Source organism: Lissotriton vulgaris (assembly GCF_964263255.1).
Source record: "Lissotriton vulgaris chromosome 9 unlocalized genomic scaffold, aLisVul1.2 SUPER_9_unloc_2, whole genome shotgun sequence".
In the NCBI taxonomy this organism is placed as follows: domain Eukaryota; kingdom Metazoa; phylum Chordata; class Amphibia; order Caudata; family Salamandridae; genus Lissotriton; species Lissotriton vulgaris.
The window spans coordinates 1055635-1076897 of record NW_028240617.1 but is presented as its reverse complement, the minus strand read 5'-3'; the positions used below and the strand labels follow the sequence as shown (position 1 = coordinate 1076897).

The following is a 21263-nucleotide window of genomic DNA, read 5'->3' as shown; positions in this document are numbered from 1 at the left end:
ATGATGCTTTAGCTGTATGTTAGATCTCTTCTAATTGGGTTGGGGTACAAATACGCTGCATTTATACTACTTTCACACTATTAGTGCTAGGGTTAGGGGTGGAGTTAGCATTAAGGTTACAGTTAGGGGTAAAGTTAGAGACTGAGGTACTATAAGGGATAGGCCTCGGCTTAGGGTTATTGTCACAGGGTAAGGAGTTAGGGTTAGGGTCACAGCTTTGGAGTAAATGTTTATGTGCTTGTTTAGAGAAATTTGTAGGGTTAAGATAAAGTTCACAATTTTCAAAATATCATGTCAAAATATAGGGCCCGATTCACAAAGGTAAACTGAGTCAAAAGTCTAACTTTATGACATTTGGTATTCACAAAGGACATTTACGAGTAGTAAAGTTAGACTTTTGAGACCAAATGTCTAGTCTCAGTTAAACTTAAGACCAAAACTTAAGTTAAACTGAGAATAATGTCTAACTTTACTATTGATAAATGACCTTTGTGAATACCGAAAGTCGAACAGTTAGACTTTCGTCTCAGTTTACCTTTGTGAATCGGGCCCATTATGTCCTAAATATACTTTACAGAAATATTGTCACATTGAATGTTATAATAGAAAATCTGAGACAATATTTTGTTTTAAGAACACAATATTAATGACAGACAACATTTTGAACATTCTGACAAACAGAATTACTGTTAGGGTAAATATTAGGTACAATGAAGCTATGTTGCTAATGTAATGAGAAGATGCAGTGGAAGATTGTGGTAGTGATGAAGATGTAGAAAGAGGCCAATCGTTTTTAAGGTATGAGTTTACATCGTTTATTGGCCACATTAACATAAAAGATGCAGGCTCCGTTTGGGAAGGAATGTCTTGCATTATATTTGTTAACTAAAATTGAATGAAATATTCAAAACACAATGAGTGACATTAGAAAAAGCTTTCAAGAAAAAGTTAATTAATTCACGAAGCATTCGCCCACCAGAAGGCCTGCGGCCAAGAAATGATGAAAGAATTATTGGAAAGAGAAAGTGAGCTGTAGTACTTAAAATGTAACTAACACTACAAACATTGAACACTTTACGGGATGAGTCAAAATAAAATTACAAAGACAGGAAGTTTTACCCTGTAATAAATGCTAAGTGTCTCCTTGGTTAGTGAAGGCACTCTAACAGTGGGGTGACATCAAAGAAATTATCCTACTGTTTGCCAAATGGTTGCCCTGTGGAAATCTTACACTCAATACAAAAGACTTGAGTTGGTTGTATGACAATCCAATGATAAAGGTTATAGGTCTGAAAGCTTATTATGAAATGTTATAGAGTAGGTCTGAGCTGATTATGGTGACAAACCAATTATAACAGATATGCGCTTGATTGGTGAGCAGGGAAATTCTATGCCACACGCCATAGGGCTGCCTGTTTATTATGAAAAGATATTGCAAATAATAGACTTGGCTTATTTATTTAATGTAAAAAACGTATGGAAAGACATATAGGCCTGTAACAGCAGATTTTTATCAAAGTATGTTACAGTCTGCAGAAAGGTATTTGGTTACAAGTAATCTCACAGATTACCATATTAGGCAAGTGTACTGGTGCTGGTCACCCACTCTGTCAAACCCTACAATCCGCCATAAAACAAATGTTGTCCAGAATTTTTTATTTGTGTTTTTGGATCATTAGGGAAGTAAGTTAGCTTGGGTAGACATTGCTGATCCACGCCAAATTTTTCTGAACAACATTTTTAAAAATGGCGGCTGTGTTGCAGTGATGATGTAATATTTCAGGCACCATTAGACCTAGATGCTAAATTTTAGTGTCAAAACATGGGTTTTGGGGGTCAAGTAGTCTTATAAAGACAGAACATAACTCATCAGAGCAACCCTTCCGCCTGTATAGAGGAAGAACATATATATAAATGAAACAAATAATGGTTATTAGTCCGTTTATGTACACACCAAGCAATTTATGATCTGAAAAAGAAAAAAAGTAATGTTTATAATTCCTGTTTCAGACACATTTTCATAGTTAATTTTATTTATTTGTTTCCCCAATCACACGTGGTACATTTGTAGAATGTTAAACATTTGAGAAGAGCATATCGACAGGGACATCTTTTTGTAGCACAGGTTTTGCAAGTACATCTACGTGTAAATTCTGTGTGGATAGGCTTAAGAAATTTCATAGGTTTTAGTACCCCATCAATATCGTCCCAGACAAATTAACAAGGATCTTTCTCTACATATGCATGATCCAAAACATTTACACATCTTCTGATCAAGTAGAACGCCCTTTAATGTATTCTCACACAGAATACGATGTTGGTGGAAGGTCACTTCACTCTCTTGAACATACTGGACACGATGGCTGCCAGATGAGGAGCTCCGGTCGATAGCTCCCTGGCCTGGGATTTCCTTTTTAGCCCTAGTCCCCTGACATCTACTCCCCTTGGACCTTTTTTGCTCACCTCAGGTTCTTATGTACTGTGGCCATTCGGCTCTCCATTTCCCGCGACCCAGTTCGAGATCTTCTGATGAACCTTGAGTAGAGTGCTGACCGCAGAGCCTCGATCAACATGGCCGATGCCTGGTGGAGCTGTTTAGGCAGCTATAGAGGAGATTGGCTCTGGCTCTCCACCTCAGCTGTCACCTACCCAGCCGGACATTGGACATGGTTTGTCCTCACCTCTCCGCTGTGTTTTCCTCTCCTCCCCCACCTTACGACAAGTTGCAGAGGATCTGCTGGTGGGGGAGTCATTTCAGCGGTCGATGACCAGTGGAGTATGCCTGGGTGCCTGGGGAGGGGATCAGCTGGGGATCTCCCCTCCTGGCTGTCCCCTGCCCTCTGGGTTTTGATGCCGTTGACTGTCCTCCTGCACCTTCTCCCTAGCGACAACGGAGATGAATGAGTCTTGCGTCTCCCAGTGGGGATTCAGCGGGGCTGCTGACCAGTGCCCCAAGCTTGTTTTTGCTGCTTGAGTTTTGGGGAGGCACGCCCTCCTGGTCCCCGCTGCTGCCTCCACCTCTCCGGGGCTGTTGCCTGGTGCCGGAATCTGACTTTCCCCTGTCTTTGCAACATTCTGAATGGAGATGCTGCTGCCCTTGGAGCCCCGGGTGTGTGTACGACGACGACCCGCTTTGTGATCGCAGGGTCCTTCCCTCCTCCCTCCGTGGTCATGTGGCTGCCTCCTAATTACAAAAAAGAGGGAAGAGGAGCACTCTAAGTTCGACACTGTATTCAAAATGAATCTACTGCAAACTAAGGGTGCACACTGCAAACTGTGTTGGCTACACTGCTGGTCGCTGTTTTGGACTCATTAAATCCCTGAAAAAATTCTTCGATTTCCTCCCCATTGCAGCCAGAAAATCAGTCGCGGTAGCTCTTATACTCTCCCGACTGGATTACTGCAATGGATTAATGGCTGGAGTGAAAAAGTCCACCCTCCGAAAGCTGCAGAGCATACAACATGCAGCCGCTAGACTGGTTTTAAAACTCCCCAGAAGGTCATCAGCTTCAGCAGCACTAAAATCTCTGCACTGGTTACCATTGCATAAAAGAATCCTCTTTAAATTGCTACTCACTGTTTTCAAATCTACTCAAAACACAGGGCCCCACTACTTTGTAAATCGCTTTACGCGTTACAATCCCCCGCGTTGCTTGAGATCCTCTGGGACAAATCTTGTCACGATCCCTAGATTCAAATACAAGACTAAAGGTATGAAATCTTTTACTGTCCTGGCGGCCAGGGCCTGGAACAACCTTCCAGCCAACCTTAGACTAATTGAAAATGAGAACAGTTTCAGAAAACTCCTTAAGACATGGGTCTTCCAACAACCAGACACCTCTGTATTGGCTGCCATCTAGTTTCAATCTTTCACCACATTCCACTTTTCAGTTATCCTCTGCAGCTTGCTCAGCGCCATGATGCTCCCTTGGGAGCGAACGTCTGCGCTTTACAAATACACATAAATATAAAAATATCAAAAATACGCAGTGTGTGAAAAGCTCAAGGCAAATGTAAGCGGGGCCTACATGCAAGATGCACTGTTCCTGTGCCATGTGGCTGCCTCCCCCATCTGACCCTGCGTGAAGCCTTCAAGTCTCCTGCCTTGTGGTTTTCGTGTTGGGTTTTTGTGTGTTCCGCCATTTTGGGTTGCTAATGTTGGTTACCATGGCCTGGGTCCTACAATCTTGGCGGTTTCGACCTATCCTCATTGTTGCTGGACTGCTCCTTGTTCGCCTGTCTGTTCTTTTCCACAAGTCGCCCCCCCCTTTAGTCTCCTACTCCCCAGTTTTTTATGATTGTTGGTCCCCAGCCGGTTTGTATGTCTTTTACTGTGACAGTTTTGTAAGTACTTTCCCTCTTGCCGGACTGCCTGACTCGATTATGCAATTCTTACCCCTTTTTCCCATTTCTCCCTACCTTCCATGCCCCATTTGAAGTGTGTCTTGGCTATACTATGCGCTAATAACCCATGTTATTGTCTATTCACTGTTTTTCTCCTATGTTATACTAGGCTCCTGCAACTGATGTAATTTTGTAACTTGTAACTCGCTGATCCTCATGTAAAGCGTTTTGATACCTCCGGGTCTAGCCAGCGCTATATAAAACCCTGCAAATAAATAAATTAATAAAATAAAATAAACTGTACGAAAGATCGTCAAATGTGTGACAGTCAGAACTAATTTTCCACACTTGCCCAAGGTATTTTTTCACTTCTTTAAAGTCACATTCTTCTTCTATCTCAGCAAATCCTTTTAGAAACTTCACAGGTTCAGCATTTAAAGCTTCAAGGTCTGTTCCAATGTTGCTCATAGTGTCACCACCCGTAAGAATATGTGCCTTAATAAGAACATTGTACCTAGTATGAGCTCAGGGAAGCCCTGGGCTACCAAAGGCACAACTTTGAGGGGCCAAATGGCCTCACCAAGTTAATCAAACTGTAAACTTATTATATATCTTTTTTTATTTCACAAAAAATTTTATTGAGAGAGATGAGCAAGCATTACAGACATGAGCATTTACCATGCATGGTTCCGGTATCACAAAAACAAGTATGTAAGTATAACGGGAACAGAGGAGGTAAAAATTAAATTAAGATAATTCAAAAAACAAATAAACAAATAGTAATAAACAAATAGTAAGGAAAAAAGAAAACACAGGCATTGCATCAGTACATTTTCAAGTTTACAGTCATAGGTGGAGCAAGATAACCATATAATTCAATCAGGTCAGTTGCTTGGCCAAGTAGGCAATCCGATCTATGGACAGGGTGCAAATGTGCCTCAGGTAATCATGGTGGTTTGAATAGGTCGAAGTGAGCGTCAAGCGAGGACCATAGATTCCTATAGGGGGGGGCGCCAAGGTGTAGCGGCCAGCGCAATATTGTTGGCTCCTCTGAGGTTCGAAACCCAGTTGAGCCAGTGGGGGAAAGAAGCTTTGCCAGTGTCCTTCCAGTTATTCAGTATGATTTTGACCGCTGCTGTCAAGAGTAGGTCAAGTAGGGTTTTGTCATTTTCATTGAGGGTAGCAGCTTTGGTAAACCCCAGGACTAAGGCAGAAGCCATGGGTCCCCTCCTCAGAGGAGAAGTGGAGAAGTGTGGCTGAGGGGTTAGAGGCGGCAGACCTGGAAGCTGAGATCGTCCCTGGACCAGGGTTCAATTCCCCGCCTCGGCGGGTCTTGGGCTAAAAATTCCAAGGACTCGATAATTCTCGCTCCGGTGCCTTCTCGACTAACGGGTTCACACTCTGCGACTCTGGGCAATAGCTTGCTTAATCTCCACAACGGCCCCTCGCGGCGGGATGCCTGGCTTTCACCTTGTGGATACCCTGCTGGGGTTATCTCACAGGGGAATACCAGGACGGGTTCCCTAAGCAAGCGCCGGGAAACCCACTGCGGGTAGCTGTGCGCTATATAAGCTCAAATACATTTACAAATACATTTACATTTACAAGGTTGCAAATTCCCTCGGGAGCGAAACATGCAGCACTTTGGTAATGAATTCGAAGATTCTATCCCAGTAGTCGGAGACACAGGGGCATTTGAATATTAGATGTTCAAGGTCCCCACCCTCTGCCATGCAATTCCAGCAGGAGTCATCTTCTTTGATGTTGTGCAAGAAGAGTCTCTTAGGAGTCCAGAAAGCTTTGTGGAGAAGCCAGAATTTAGTTTGGGATAGTGTAGGGCTGATTTTGTGTCGTGTGGTAGACTCCCATATTCTGGCCCACTCCGCTTCCGAAGTTGGTGTGGAAGAGTATGAATCCCAGAAGGACTGTGTGGATGTTGTCAGCTTGGTGCACTATGGGCGGATCAGTTTGTACATTCTGGACACCTGATGACCCTGTCTATTAAGCGTGTGAAGGTAGCCAGGGAGGGAGGGGGTGATGTTGGATAAATCTGTTTTGGAGAGGGCCACTTTGAGGTGTAAGAAGTAATAGAAGTCTATGCTCTGGAGTTGAAACTTATTTTGTAGTTCGTTGAAAGTGAGTGGCAGCGGACCATCAAACAGCTGATGAGGGAAGTGTATACCCTTCTCTATCCAAGTAGGATTATTCATTGGTTTTCCTTTGTATAGCAGTTTGTTATTGTTCCACAGTGACTCCCACCGTGATTTACAAAATTGGTGCGGTAAAAATTTGCTTACATGAAGGAGGGCAGGTTTCGTGTTTCTGAGGATGGTACCTGAGGATACAGTAGGTTGTGGCTTGGTAGTGAGGAGGGTCGAAGGGGGAAGGCCATGCAGAATGGATTTTTCCACCAACAGCCACACCGGGGTGTAGTCTGATTGTGAAGTAAGCCAAAAAGCCCCTTGTCTAGCTAAGAATGCGGTTTGATAGAGCTTAAAGTCAGCTAGATTGACGCCTCCTAGGGATTTATCAAGCCTTAGTTTTTTCATGCTAATTCTGGCTTTTTCCCTTGCCAAAGGAAAGAGGAAATTAATTTATCCAGTTTGGAGAGGAATTCTTTGGAGAAGGTGAGGGGTAGCATAGTGCTCAGGTAGTTGATTAGTGGTGATATCATCATTTTTATAGCTTCAATCCTTCCCCACCAAGTAATAAATCGTGGGGACCAACCGTCAAGGATTTTTTAAACTTTTGTCAATGTCAGCATTTCATTGTGTGTGATGGTGCTCAATAGTTTGTCGGTAAACTCTATCCCTAAATATTTTATAACTCCTGTTTGCCAGGCTAGACCCGAGTTACCAAGAACTTCTTTGGTGGTGAAGATGTTTAGTGGTTTAACCTCGGACTTGTCTTTGTTTAGCTTATTTATATTCAAATTTAAACCCATGGTTTATTTTCATTTGTATTTTCATCACATGAGAGACAATGATGTTATTACTCAATGTTCATACATCTCCATACAATTTGTATTTGTACACATGTTCAAAGTTTCAAAAGCTTATTGACTGTAGGTAAAAAATAAAAGCATTCAAATTGTCAAATATATGTTTACGTCACATGTATTCAATTCCAGACATAGTTTCCCAATGCATTTCGGGTTCATGCAGAACCCTTCATCAGGGGAAATATCAAAAACAAGTCAGTGAATGTTCTGGTAACAATATATTCAAAACCACTTTCGAGGTCACTGTGTTCTGAGGTACAACGTAGCAGGACCTACGAGGCAACAATAGTACACATATATGTAAACACATGTCATGTTTATGTTCAAGATGTACATGCAAGCATAAGGGGAAACGAGACTGGGGAGTAACGCTGAACCAGTGCTCACTCGAAAAATAATCAAAAAATGCAAAGTTAAAGGAGAAAGTGACCAAGGCTTATAGTGAAAACTCCTCTAAATGATACTGAGGAAAACGAGAGATGCGTGTTTATTACCAAAGTGCATGTGTGACATGCAATGTGCAAACTGTTAATCCTTTAGAAGGTGCACAAGGCTAGTTGATGAATAAATCAAGACATGCGGACCTTGGCTTGGTCAGAAACAGTTCATGTCAGTTCCTGAGCACTTTGTTTTTCTGTCTTCTCCTCTCCTTTCAGAGAGAGGGGCAGGGTCGTCGGCCGCCCAGCAGGAGGTGGAGCCAGCATTGTGGAAGGCAGGCCCAGCCCTATTCAGGCCCAGGTGCTTTTCCCTCCCACCACTCAAGATGCAGATGCAGTCATTCAGACTAGGGCTGACTCATCCAGCCTCCTGGGGGCTCCCCAGCCTCTGTCACTTACAAACCAGACAGTCAATTCGCAAACGGGCCAAGGCACACAGAAAGGTCGGACAAGAGAAAAGCCGCTTTCTAAAAGTGCTGTTCTCCAACACAGGATTTAAAAAACATCCTTCCTAAAAGAAAGGTTATTACATTCTGAGTTCAGGGATACCAGACCATAATTTTCTATCAGGTAAACATTATACTCAGTATTCCCCATTATAGCCTATGGGCAAGATAGCCCTCTCAATAGTGAAAAATTAAAATGGCTGTAATTCACTATCAGAGCATGTCACCTACACCAGCACATGCTCTACCTTTTACATACACTGCACCCTGCCCAGGGGGTACCTTGGGCCTTCCATAGGGGTGTTCAATGTGTACAGAAAGGGAAGGGTTAGGCCTGGCCAGTGTGGGCATTGGCCAGGTCAGCATGGCATTTAGCAACTGCCACAGGCACTAGTAGTATTTGAATCACCAGCCCTGGCACACTCAGTGCACTTTACTAGGGACTTCTTGGTAATACAAATATGCCAATCATGGATAACCAATCATAATAATTTACTCAGGGAGCACTTGCACTTTGACACTGATAATAATAATAACAATAATGATAATAATAATAATAATAATAATAATAATAATAATAATAATAATAATAATAATAATAATAATAATAATAAAGAGATTTATAAAGTGCCTGGTGACGCCATCTCAGCGTGTCCCCGCGCTAATGGAGAGAGAAAAGTTCAGTGAAATGGATGGGCTAACACTATAGATTGTAGAGGTGTGTTTTTAGGAGTTTTCTAAAGCTAGCCTCTGTTTCCACTAGCCTAAGGCCAACCGGGAGTCGGTTCCAGTTATTGGCAGCCAGTAATCTGAAAGAGCGTCCTCCCAATCTAGCTCTTTTAACACGAGGAATTCTCAGCAGGCCAGTTCCCTTTGAGCGAAGTGCTCTGTTTGGCTCATAACTGTGGACAAGGTCCTGAAGATAACACTGAGCCTTGTGCCAAATAATCCTGTGGCACATTAAGAGTGCTTTAAACATGACTCTCTTCCTGATCGGGAGCCAGTGTAGAGCAGCAAGAGATGGTTTAGATGCTGCTCTTTTGGGGAGTTTTAGGACCAAACATGCTGCTGTATTTTGGAGGACTTGCAGACGCCCCAAGCTTTTTTCCGTGGTACCTAAGAATAACACATTACCGTAATCCATACGAGAGGTTACCAAAGCTTGAGTCATGGTCCGTCTGGCCTCCAACGGAAGTAGATCTAGGGTGCGATTGAGAGTTTTTAGCACCCCAAAGCATTTTCCCACTAGTCTATGAATATGGCCTTCATAGGATAGTTTGGGATCCACCCATATCCCTAGATTTTTTGCCTCTTTACAGGGAGTGGGCATAGGGCCCAGGCAAGATGGCCACCAGTCACCCGTCCAGCTCGAATCATTCCCTCCGATTACCAAAACCTCTGTCTTGGAGCCGTTAAGCTTCAAGCAGTGAGAATTCATCCAGCCTGCTAGGTCCTGCATGCAGGCCTTAAAGTTAGCTGCAGCAATTGTTGGGGCTTGGGACAGGGAGATCAGCAGTTGGGTGTCGTCGGCGTAAGAGACTAATTCTACACCGTACGTTTGCACCACATCTGCTAAGGGGGCCATGTATAAGTTGAACAAGGTGGGGCTCAGGGCCGAGCCCTGAGGCACCCCTTGTTCTAAGGCTATCATATCCGATGTAAAAGAGCCCCGCTGGACCTGAAAGCTACGATCTGTAAGAAACGCCTTCAGCCAGCCTAGAGCGGATTCAGTGACACCTGCTTTGTTTAGACACTGTAGCAAGATGGAATGTGCTACAGTGTCAAACGCTGCACTGAGGTCTAGCATGATGAGAGCCATGGTGTGACCAGCATCTTCCCCCTGTCGCAAGGTCTCAGTCGCTCTCAGAAGGGCCGTCTCCGTAGAGTGGCCTGGCCTGAAGCCCGACTGGGAGGGGTGGAGGAGGTTGTTCTTCTCCAGATGCGACATTAGCTGACTATTAGCCACTTTCTCCGCCACCTTAGCTAAATATGGTAGTAGATCAGCAGTGACAAGGTGCCCAAAGCATCTAAACCAGCAAAAACGAAATCCAGCACAGTGTAGGAAATACAGGATGTAGAGGCAAAAAGACAGGGGAAACCACACCAAAGATGCCAGGTCTAGCAATAAGGGTAATTGTGCCGTCAAGGGTTTTTGTTAAACTGTTGAATATTCAGAATTATATATTATTTTGCGGTCCTAAACATTTAACACCACTGATGCACAATTTGTGTCAAACAAAGTTTTTAGACAAATAGAGCTAATACCAGACGGTAATAAAAAGAGAGAGCAATAGCAGGGTGTATGGAAAAGTTCTGTCGAAGGCGATCCTCACAGTTCAACAGGATTGCTGCTGCCTGTTGAACTGTGAGGATCGCCTTCGACCTTTGTTTAGCCAGGACTTCTGTGTTAAGTGAACTTCATGTAAAAGTGACAGAGGGCCTGCCAATCTTTTAAATATACAGAGAACTGAAGTACAGACTAGATGTACGTGTTTATCAGCAGCGCCACCTCTAAAGTTACACAGGGAGAGATAAAATCAGTTGAATCCTGTCTTTACAGATGATTGCACTCAGCGCTACCATCTACTTGAATTTGAGGCCCATTTAAACTCCATGATCTTCATTAATCTATAAGAAAGGGTATTCATGATTTGATTTGTTTGTCCTGAGGATGGTCTCCATAACGCAAGTCTAGAGACCGAAACGTCGACTGCGCTTGTTCCACCGCTTGTAATGATAGAATCTGTAAATAGGTGGATAAGCTACAACAATTGCTGCAAATAGGCTGTGTTATTGATATTTTTCCTATTGTAGCTTTTGCAACAAATGGTATACCCATGTATATTTTATTCTTGTTTTGTGAATAATTAAAACAAACAGAACTTTTCCATACACCCTGCTATTGCTCTCTCTTTTTATTACCGTCTGGTATTAGCTCTATTTGTCTAAAAACTTTGTTTGACACAAATTGTGCATCAGTGGTGTCAAATGTTTAGGACCGCAAAATAATATATAATTCTGAATATTCAACAGTTTAACAAAAACCCTTGACGGCACAATTACCCTTTCATACCTATCGCCCAAGCCCTCAAGGGTATATTGGGTTGTTCATTTTTAGTTGACAGGTCTAGCAATAGGTCTCATGGTTCCTGAAATATTACATCATCACTGCAACACATCTACCATTTAAAACAATGTTGCCCTCAAAAATTTGGCCCAAGCTAAATTATTTCTTTAATGATACAAAACACACATCAGGAATGTAAATCTCTGGACAACAATTTTTTTACAGAGGTATATCAGAGAGCCAAGACTACTGTGAGCAGAATTTCTCTGTGATGATTCTGGTTAGCGCTATTGAGAATGGTTGTATATTGTATTGCCTTTTGTGATTTTGTACATATTTGCAATTTTATAAATGAATGCTCGAAGGTTGACAGTTTATGCACACTTTAGTAGGTCTGTGTTATATACAGTGTCAAGTCGTTGATAAAGACTAGAGCCCTTATCAGATCACTGGGAAAGTTATGTCATATTCCTTAGTTTTGATGTGTTTATATTGAACAGTTATGACCAAACAAGGAAGCCTTACTTACGTATTGGGAAAAGCATGTTCAATGGCAATAGGCTTTTAAGGGTGCATTGATTTTGCACTGTGCTACGTAGAATATCGCAGATTAGTGTGGGAGGTAAGGTTGTTGGTGCTGGTGACCCACCGGAACAAACCATTGGGACAGTCAATTTGCACCATCATAATCCTTATTAGGCTCTATTAGTAGGGATTTTATATTGTTTTGATAACTGCCTTTCGTACATAATTTTAATTTTAGTGCGTTACCATTCATGGTTGTGTTGCGGGAAAGCATACTACCTGTGCAGTAGGTCTGAGTTGGTTATGGCAACAAGCCAATGATAAAAGTTATAGGCCAGAATGTTTATAATTAAAAGTTACAATGAAGGCAGTGGGCCTGACCTTTATTGTCAACAGCATATGTTAAAGCCAGTAGGCATTTAAGGGTAGATTGTTATTACCCTGTATTAAAGCATACAGATAGGTATTTTGTTTCATGGAATTTTACAGATTACCATAGTAGGCAAGGGTTTTGGCGCTGGTTACCTCCTTTGAAAGATTGTGCGAATAGAAAATTTGCACCGTCAGATTCCATGTTTTGCACTCCTAGGAGAGGCAGTATTTTGATTTGACAAGTGTAATTTTATATACTATGTACTTGTATGATTGTGTGCCTGATGGTTGTCTTCTGGGAAAACTTAAGCTCAGTAAAGGAGGATGTAGTTGGTTAACCCCTTGGCTGCTGGGGTAATTTACCTGCTGTGCTGGGGGGCGGGAGGGGGGGCGCGCACAGCGCCCCGGTGCTCATGACAAGCTCAGCTCATCATGAGCTACAGTGCTCCTGTGCTCATGACGAGCTGAGCTCGTCACGGCCACACCCGTTTCAATAGAACGTTCAGCACTGCTGTAAATACAGCAGAACAAATATAATGATTGTAAAAAGCATATCTTAAAGTCAAAAGGCATGTGAGGGTGGATTGGTATTTCTCTGCATTAAAGCCTACAGATATGCACCTTTTTACATTAGTTGTCACAGATTACTTTTGTAGGGAAGAATTTTAGTGTTAGCTAGCACCTCTGACAAACCCTACAGGGAGAATATTTGCACAGTAATAATTCTTGCTAGATTCTCTTCTTAACTGTCTGTCAGCACCTTTTAATAAAGTAATCATTAAATAATACATACTTCTGAGTATATAAATATATATCCATATAGATGCATAGAGGCGCTTTGGGTCAGCTCTGTAATGCCACTGGTCTGTCTGAGTGTCATTTGCACTCTGCCTCCATCCATGTCAGTGTACTACATGGGCTAGTGGTTCAGTCCTCATCAGTAATTGGCTCTCTTGCCCTGTAGATGAAAATGAGTGTGCTTCAATGTGTGGACTGGTTACACGCTCTTTAGTTTTCTCCCTTAAATATTCATTTTCATTTCTATGCATCTTATTGTTTTAATTGATTGTTTTTGAAGTGGATACGACAGCTGTTCAGGCAGTGCTAGAGACTCAATTTCTCATTGATTATTTATTCTGCAGGACAGTGTACTTCCTCTAAACCAGAAGACCATCTTGGAATGCTATTGTCCATGGTTTACTGTTGTTTTCAAATTGGTCAACACGTTGGTTCTCAATGTAGCAGGCATTTAAACAACAATAGACTATTTACAATACCACTACAGGATGGGCACCACTGCTATGTTTAGTTTCCTTTCTGCTAACACATGCCCGCTTTGTTTAGATGGCAGCATTTTTTCTTTTTTCTACTTGTATTCTTTTACCTTATCTTGTAAATGTTGTTGAGCTTGTGTGTGTTTAATTGTGCTTGTGGCACAGGGTGATTACAAGAATGAGTCAGTGAGTGGATGAATGTATGCATAAGAGCCACGCTGAGTGACAGAGTGTGTGTATGATGACTTATTGTGTGTCTAACTCCATATCAATGACACTGAAAGCACATTTTCATTCATAAGCCATACCTATTAGCATTGTCAGTGCCTGTTTTGGTGGCAGAGAGGATCAACAGGAAGGTATTGAATGTATTATTTTTGATAGCTGAAGTTGAATTAAATATTCAAAACTTCACTGATGACATTAGAAAACATTTCACAGAAAGGTTAATGAATGCATGAAGCACTCTCTCCCTGAAGAGGTTCTAGAAATAACAACCAGTAATGAATTCTGAAAAAGAGCCAGAGTAAGGGAAAAGTATAACTAACACTAGGCACCATATTTAATTTACGTGGCAAAACCATAAAGTTAATTAACAGAAAAACAGGGACTGTCTGGAGGTTGCCGTCACATCACAAATGTAGGCTTTTCTTGTATGGGTGGGTGAAATTGCTAGAAGATTCTGCACCAAATTCACTGAGATGCTCTTCAATAGTAGTAGAGATGTGAGTTTAGGGCAAACAGCACTCTGTCAATAAGGACCATCTCCTACCACTTCCAATAATGTGTCTAGTGATAAGGGGCCCGATTCACAGAATGAACTTAAGACTCAATCCTAAACTTACTACTATTTTGGTATTCACAGAATGCGCTTACTACTTTCGGTATTCACAGAAGGCACTTACTCATTTCGGTATTCACAGAAGTTAGTAGTCCTAACTTTAGGACTACTAAATTGAGAAAAATCCTAATTTTAAGACTTTCGGTATTCACAGAAGGCATTTAGAAGTCCTAAAGTTAGGAGTCTTAACTATACCACTACTAAATTGAGAAAAATCCTAATTTTAAGACTTTAGGTATTCACAGAAGGCATTTAGGAGTCCTAAAGTTAGGACTTCTAACTTCTGTGAATACCGAAATGAGTAAGTGCATTCTGTGAATACCAAAATAGTAGTAATTTTAGGATTGAGTCTTAAATTCATTCTGTGAATCGGGCCCAAGGTCCTTAAGAGTTCTGTTACAACAAGAACTGACTGCTGAGTTCTCAACGTATGTTTAGAAAACAACAAGGGACCCCAAGTTTAGTCAGCACAGGACCTTGGGGAGCAATTATTACAAAAACAACAGTGGTCCCATGCAATATAGGATATGACATACAAATGAATACAGACACAATGGATTCTGTATTTGTCTGACTTGTCCAGCCGGATAGAGGTCAGAGTGTATTTACTTATATCAAAAAATAAAGGGAAAATATCCTTCAACAAACTCACGTTGTGGGGCACAAGCCTGTACCTCATTTAAACACAAAACACTTTAGTACAATCAAAGTGAAAAGAGAGGAAAAAGGGCTTTTAGGCAATAAAGCTCAATTTGTTCTACAAATCACAATATGAACAAATATTTTCAATTGCACCTTTACAGTCAATATTAGTACAATATATACACACTGTATAAGGCACGTCAATTGGTCGACGGCGTTTCAATCCCACTTTTAATTCAAAGGGATCATCATCAGGACATTAAATACATGCCTAATAATTGTAAGCCTCTAAAACCATGAATTTTCAGGGCAGGGTATTGTATTCAAGGGGATACGGTCACCCAAATCCGGACCGGCCAGGCAGAGTCGGGGATCCGATCACGTGCAGGTTGCCAGGGTACCGGGTCAGTCGGTATCGCTTCCCGCTCGATACTACGTTCTGCAGTTTGCTGGAGTTCTCAACAGCATAGATGGTTCCAGAGGAATGGCAAAGCAGCACCAACTCTGTTCTGGGACTAGCTGAACCACTCTAGATCACTTGGAGTCAACGAGCATCTCCCTTACCACACTGCCCATCCCCTGCAAGTAGAATCCCCCAAATCAGCTCTTCCGTCAGTTAAAGATAGGTGACTGGATATTTTTACAAATGATATCTGAATTTCTATTCACACAAAAATTATAGCACCCACTAATCTGCACAAAAGACCAGAAAAAAATAAATGGATTCTGACAAGCTATACTGACTTCCACATTGCAACCTGTGTCGCATGTTGCCTGTTTTGCACTCTTAGCTTTTCGCTGATGCCCTGTAAACAGCTCTGCTAAATGTGTTGGTCTAGGACTCCTTTGAGTTGCAATAACATATCTGTTCGCCAGCGCCTACTGCATGTGACTTAATGGAGTTGAGAAACCATTGCTTGGTGCAGAGGAACGTCAGAAGCCATCCCAAACCCATCATGATCTTCTCCCTTTAACAACTCCTCTCTGCTGTATACCCTGCATGTTTTGTTATGTCCTTCTAGCCAAAGCTTTCTGCAAAATCTAACCACACTGGAACAGTGTCTGGTTTTCAGAGGGAGTAAAGCTCCTCCGCCATGAGTGTCAGAGGGGACTTTGAAAAAACCTCAGAGCTTGAAGTTGCATATTTATGTAGGGTAGGAAATCCTCTTTACTACTCCTGGAAAGTATGCAATTTGTCCAATCCCTGCTTCAAAATGGTTTGGGTACTTGGGCCAGAGGCCACCTTCGCTTGATTCTGAAGTGGTTGTAGACTGCCCAAGCCTTGGTGGGAGATGGTTGTTTCCTTGGATTAAGGATGCCCATCTCCTACTTCAAAAGGATCTGCAGATGGCCCAAGCCCTTCTGGGGCATGGTTTGGCTCTTTGGTTCAAAGACCCCCTTTTCCAGTCTCAGATGTTTCTGCAAACAAGATATGGCAGCAGACTGTTTGGCCCTTGTGTTAGCAATGCCTATTCTCTACTTCAGCATCCTCTGCAAACAATCCAAGTGAATGCTGGGTGGTGGTTTGGTCCTCGGGTGGGAAATACCATCTTCTGTTTCAAAAGTGTCTGCAGGAACTGGTCCGGACACAAGACACCCTGCATACATGGCGGAGGCATTGATATATCAACGATGGTTCTCACACATGGAGGAAATGATGGGGAAATAATGCGATTTTTCTATGCTCATACTTACTGTTCGAATCTCGCTGCCCCACAATTGGAATATTGACCATTTTCACAATTAAGCCCTAGTGAAGTTCAATGTTAATTGAACGAAACGCGTTGGCTGTAGCCTGTTTTTGATACAATTGAAATAAAGGAGAATACAAAACGTAAAGGAACATTTGTCTCTTGATCATTTTTTTGGGAAAAGAAAATAATTGAGTGGTGCACCTTTCCCAAATAATTCATTCTGCAGATGATCCATGCCTGCTCGGAGGGGTTCTAGATTAGGGACCCGCATCTCCTACTAAAGGTGCCTGAGGTGAGTCCAAGCCCCGCTGGGACACTCTGTGACTCCTTAAATTGAAGTTCCACATCTGCTGTTTTAGGAGCTCAGCAGATGAAGATAGACTCATTAATGCTGCAGGGCCCGATTCAAAGAACTAACTTAAGACAAAATCCTAAGCTTTCTACTTTTGGTATTCACAGAAGTTAGGATTTTGTCTTAACTTTGTCTTAAGAAGACTTAAGGCAGACTTAAGTTAGGATTTTGTCTTAAGTCTGTCTTAAAACAAACTTAAGACAAAATCCTAACTTCTGTGAATACCAAAAGTAGTAAGTTTAGGATTTTGTCTTAAGTTAATTCTGTGAATCGGCCCGAAAGGTTTATGGATCCCTAGTTTGGAGATGTCCTGGTGTTTTATTATAAAACGGTAAGCGTATTACTGAAAATATGAAGCAAAGTCTAAAATAACAACTTGATCCAACAAAGGGACATGAGAGACAGTGCGAGAGAGAGAGAGAAAGATTCAAAGAGATAGAGGAGAATTAAATCGATGAGGTGACAGACAATTAGAGCAAAGCAGAAATTGACAAAGAGAGAGAGATAGATTGGGAAAGAGAGAGAGTTAGAGAACGTTTAACAGATTCAGACTAACTGCGAGTTTCGTGAATTGTGGGAAGGAGTATGAGAGAATTAAAATTAGACAATAAGAGGGGCAAGGTGGAAGCTACGGGGAGACAGAGATGAAAGACCATGTCTCAATGACTAAATCACAATCTTGTAGTTTGATCACTTTGGTTTTGCTTCCTCGTCTTTCATACACTGTGCCAATCCCCATATTTTTTAAAACAGATTTTCTTCGCCCATAACAGAGAAAAAGCAATGCATGGTATCAAGAGTCCTTGTATCAGTGCATTGATGGTATGTGCTTTGTTTTGCAGCGCCTACACCGAGCCCTACAAAACAGGCCCAGTCTCAGAGATACCCGCAGAGGACGCAACCTCCGAAGAAGAAGCCAAGACTTCTGGGGATGAGGAAAGTACCCCAGCAGAGGCCAGCCTGGGTCCCAAGGTAACCAGCTTGACTGGATAAAATTGATTGAAAAGTTGGGCAATAAGAACGCTTGTTCTCCATGCAGAGTGTCAATTAATTATGTATTGTGCATCATACACATGTTGGCTTTTGCTGTATTCTATGCATTGCTTTAAACAACCGACAGCCAAGGTATTTAAGAAGGTATCCCTTCATTAACTGGTTTATAGATGACATCTCCAAAAAGTGAATTGCTGTAGGCAAACTCAATGTACAGTTCATTGCAATTGGGCAGCCTTCAAACGGTATGTTGTGGAGGTAGACCTCCATGTAGTACGCTACAGTGGGTAAATCGTCATACAGTACCTTACCATGGGAACAACATCATACTCTGTATTACATCAGGTACATCTTTAAGCCGTGCATTGCAGTGAGCAGACCTTCAAACACTATGTTATGGAGGTAAACCTTCATGTAGTGTGCTACAGTGGGTAAATCTTGGGAAGCAACCTTTACAACACGGTCATTACACCCCGATACCTTTACAACACAGTTGTTACAACGACTGCATTGTTACAATGCAGTACCATTACAACGCATGTCGCTACAACGACTTGCTCTAGATGGCACTCTAAACTAAGGAATAGTATAATTTACTATTCCAACACCTTCCCTACTGTTGCACACACTGGAGTTGGAATAGTAAATAATACTATTCCTAAGTCAAGCGCGCCATCTAGAGCAAGTCGCTGTAACGAATTGTATTGTAATGGTACTGCGTTGTAACAACGTGGTTGTTGTAACAACCGCATTGTAAAAGCACGCGATGTAATGACTCACGTTGTAAAGAGATATATTCATAAATGTTCATACAGTACCTTACCATGGGAACATCTTCATATTCGGTATTACATCAGGTACATTTTCAAGCCGTGCATTGCAGGGAGCAGTCCTAAAAACACTATGTTATGGAGGCTGACCTTCATGTAGTGCGATACAGTGGCTGGATCTTCATAGAGTACCTTACCATGGGAACATCTTCATCTTCTGTATTACATCAGGTACATCTTCAAGCCGTGCATTGCAGCGAGCGGACCTTCAACCAGTATTTATAAAGGTAGACCCCCATGTTATGTATTACAGAGGGAAGATCTTCATAAAGATCCTTATTCTCAAAGGTAAACTTACACTTTTGTGTAAGCTTACTATTTTTTGGTATTCACAAACTATGAGTTAATAGTAAGTTTATGACTGTGGATACTTCGCAATTGGGGTGAAGAACTCTGAATGTAAAAAAATAGGACAAACCTTATGTAGCGCTTGTCACCATGTAGATCTTCATACCGTATGTTATAATAGGTACACCTTTGTATCCTGTGTTTAAACAAGCAGATATCACACTATGCATTACAGCAAACAGACCTCCAAACTTTGTATTGCAGGACCTGCATCTAGTCTTTATTGTGGGCAGACCCTTATACAGAATGTTACAATTGGTACACCTATATATTCTGTGTTAAGGAAGTTACCCTTTATGCTGTGGATTACTGAAAGCAGATCTACAACAGTATATTACAAGAGGTAGTGTATTACAGTGGTAGATGTTCATACAGTATGTTACAATAAGTACATAATCATATTCTGAGTGAAAGCAGGTATACCTTCATGCTGTACGTTAAGTGAAGCAGACCTACAACAGTATTTTAAAAGAGGTAGCGCATTACAGTGGTAGATGTCCAAACAGTATATTGCAATAGGTACCCCTTCATATTCTAAGTTACAGCAGGTATACCTTCATGCAGTGCGTTACAAAGCAGACCTGCAACAGTATATTACAAGAGGTAGCGCATCACAGTGGTAGTTGTTCATACAGTATATTACAATAAGTACACCTTCATATGCTGAGTTACAGAAGGTATACCTTCATGCTGTGCATTACAACGCGCAGACCTACAACATCAAATTACAAGCGGTACACCACCATATAGTGCACTGCAGATAGTCGATATTTTTAGAGTAAGTTGCAATAGATACACCCTCATGCTATGCTATGACAGGTTCACCTCAATACAATACACTGCAGCAGGTCCTTCTTCAAACAGTGTGCTGCGATAAGTAGGCCTTCATAAACTGCAGTGGAGGAAAAGATTGAAATACGGTAATTTACATAAGTTGGAGCACCACCTAACCGTATGTCACAATAGGTAGCTCTTCAGAATGTATGTTATTTGTTTATTTCTAGCACGGTGTAACATTTCAAACACTGATGTTGAACATTACGACAAGCTTTCACTTCAGTGTAGACAACAGATGACCTGATTTGAATTACAAAGGGAAATGTGGCTTTTAATGGCATTTGTTAAATAAGTTGTTGTATGAGAAGCAAGAACAGGAAGTGCAAACTGGTATCTGAATAGAAAACAGCAAACACAAGGAGATGATGGATGGAGTTCTGAAACTTTTCAGACACTCACCCCCCAGTCACAGATCTGGGTTGAATCCATCATCATCCTTTAGCTCACTTTAGCTCACTTTAGCTCACTTCACCACCTAGCTATATGCAAATCAGTCTTGACACTGTTACTTGTGGAAACAGACCAGCCACTGGATTTAAGCTAGCCTGGCTGCTGAGGGATAAAACCCCGAAACCGGTCCCAGGATGCTTGTTTCTAGTCCAGAGATGACCTTGCCTGGCAGTTCGGGCGAGCTTGTTCCCATGAGGCACAGAGTCAAGACTGATTGGCATATGGCTAAATCCAAACTGGGGTGGATTAGTGAGCAGAAGAATGATGATGGATAAAACCCAGATCTGTGATTGGGGGTAAGTGTGTGAAAAGTCTCAGGACTCCGTCCATCATCTTATTGTGTTTGCTATCTGTATACAAATCAACACAAAGGCCTAGATTCACTGAGGGTTGCGAGGATGCTGGTATGGCATTGCTCAGTTTTGCACCTATTTTTGTAATGGTAAGTAATTCAGTGCAATTCTTTGCATCACTTTGGGCAATTCAAGCATCTATAACTGCAAAAGTATCTAAAGTTGATAAGTGAGGTCCTCCATAGTTGGAAGGACAGGAATCTCAATGGTGAGGATGGTGGTTTTGGTGCAGTTAATAAGTGCTGATCCATTAATTGTAAGTCATGCGAGGCGATATATGGGATTATATAGTACCAGAAAGGTAGCCTGTGGATAACATAAAAAGTTTGATAATAGCCACATTCATAGCAGAAAGTCTACCTGCTGAATGGTGTGAAGTTCAGGTCTTTTTGGGGAACCGGTATAAAACTTTGTCAAGGTTAGTGAAGGCATGGTGAGGAAGACACATTAAAAATTA

General features: G+C 41.8%; 1 protein-coding gene across 6 annotated transcripts in view; it reads left to right on the top strand.

Moving 5' to 3' along the window:
• LOC147672943 (FYVE, RhoGEF and PH domain-containing protein 5-like) overlaps positions 1-21263 on the top strand; it is a 488188-nt gene that overhangs the window by 183836 nt on the left and 283089 nt on the right. For all 6 annotated transcript variants that reach the window (XR_015303474.1, XM_086947902.1, XM_086947904.1 and 3 more), the window contains exon 3: positions 17838-17967. Coding sequence is in view for 5 of the 6 variants with exons in the window: in XM_086947902.1 (XP_086804028.1) it covers positions 17838-17967 (130 nt within the window). In the remaining variant the exon portion in view is untranslated. The remainder of the gene's footprint in view (positions 1-17837; positions 17968-21263) is intronic.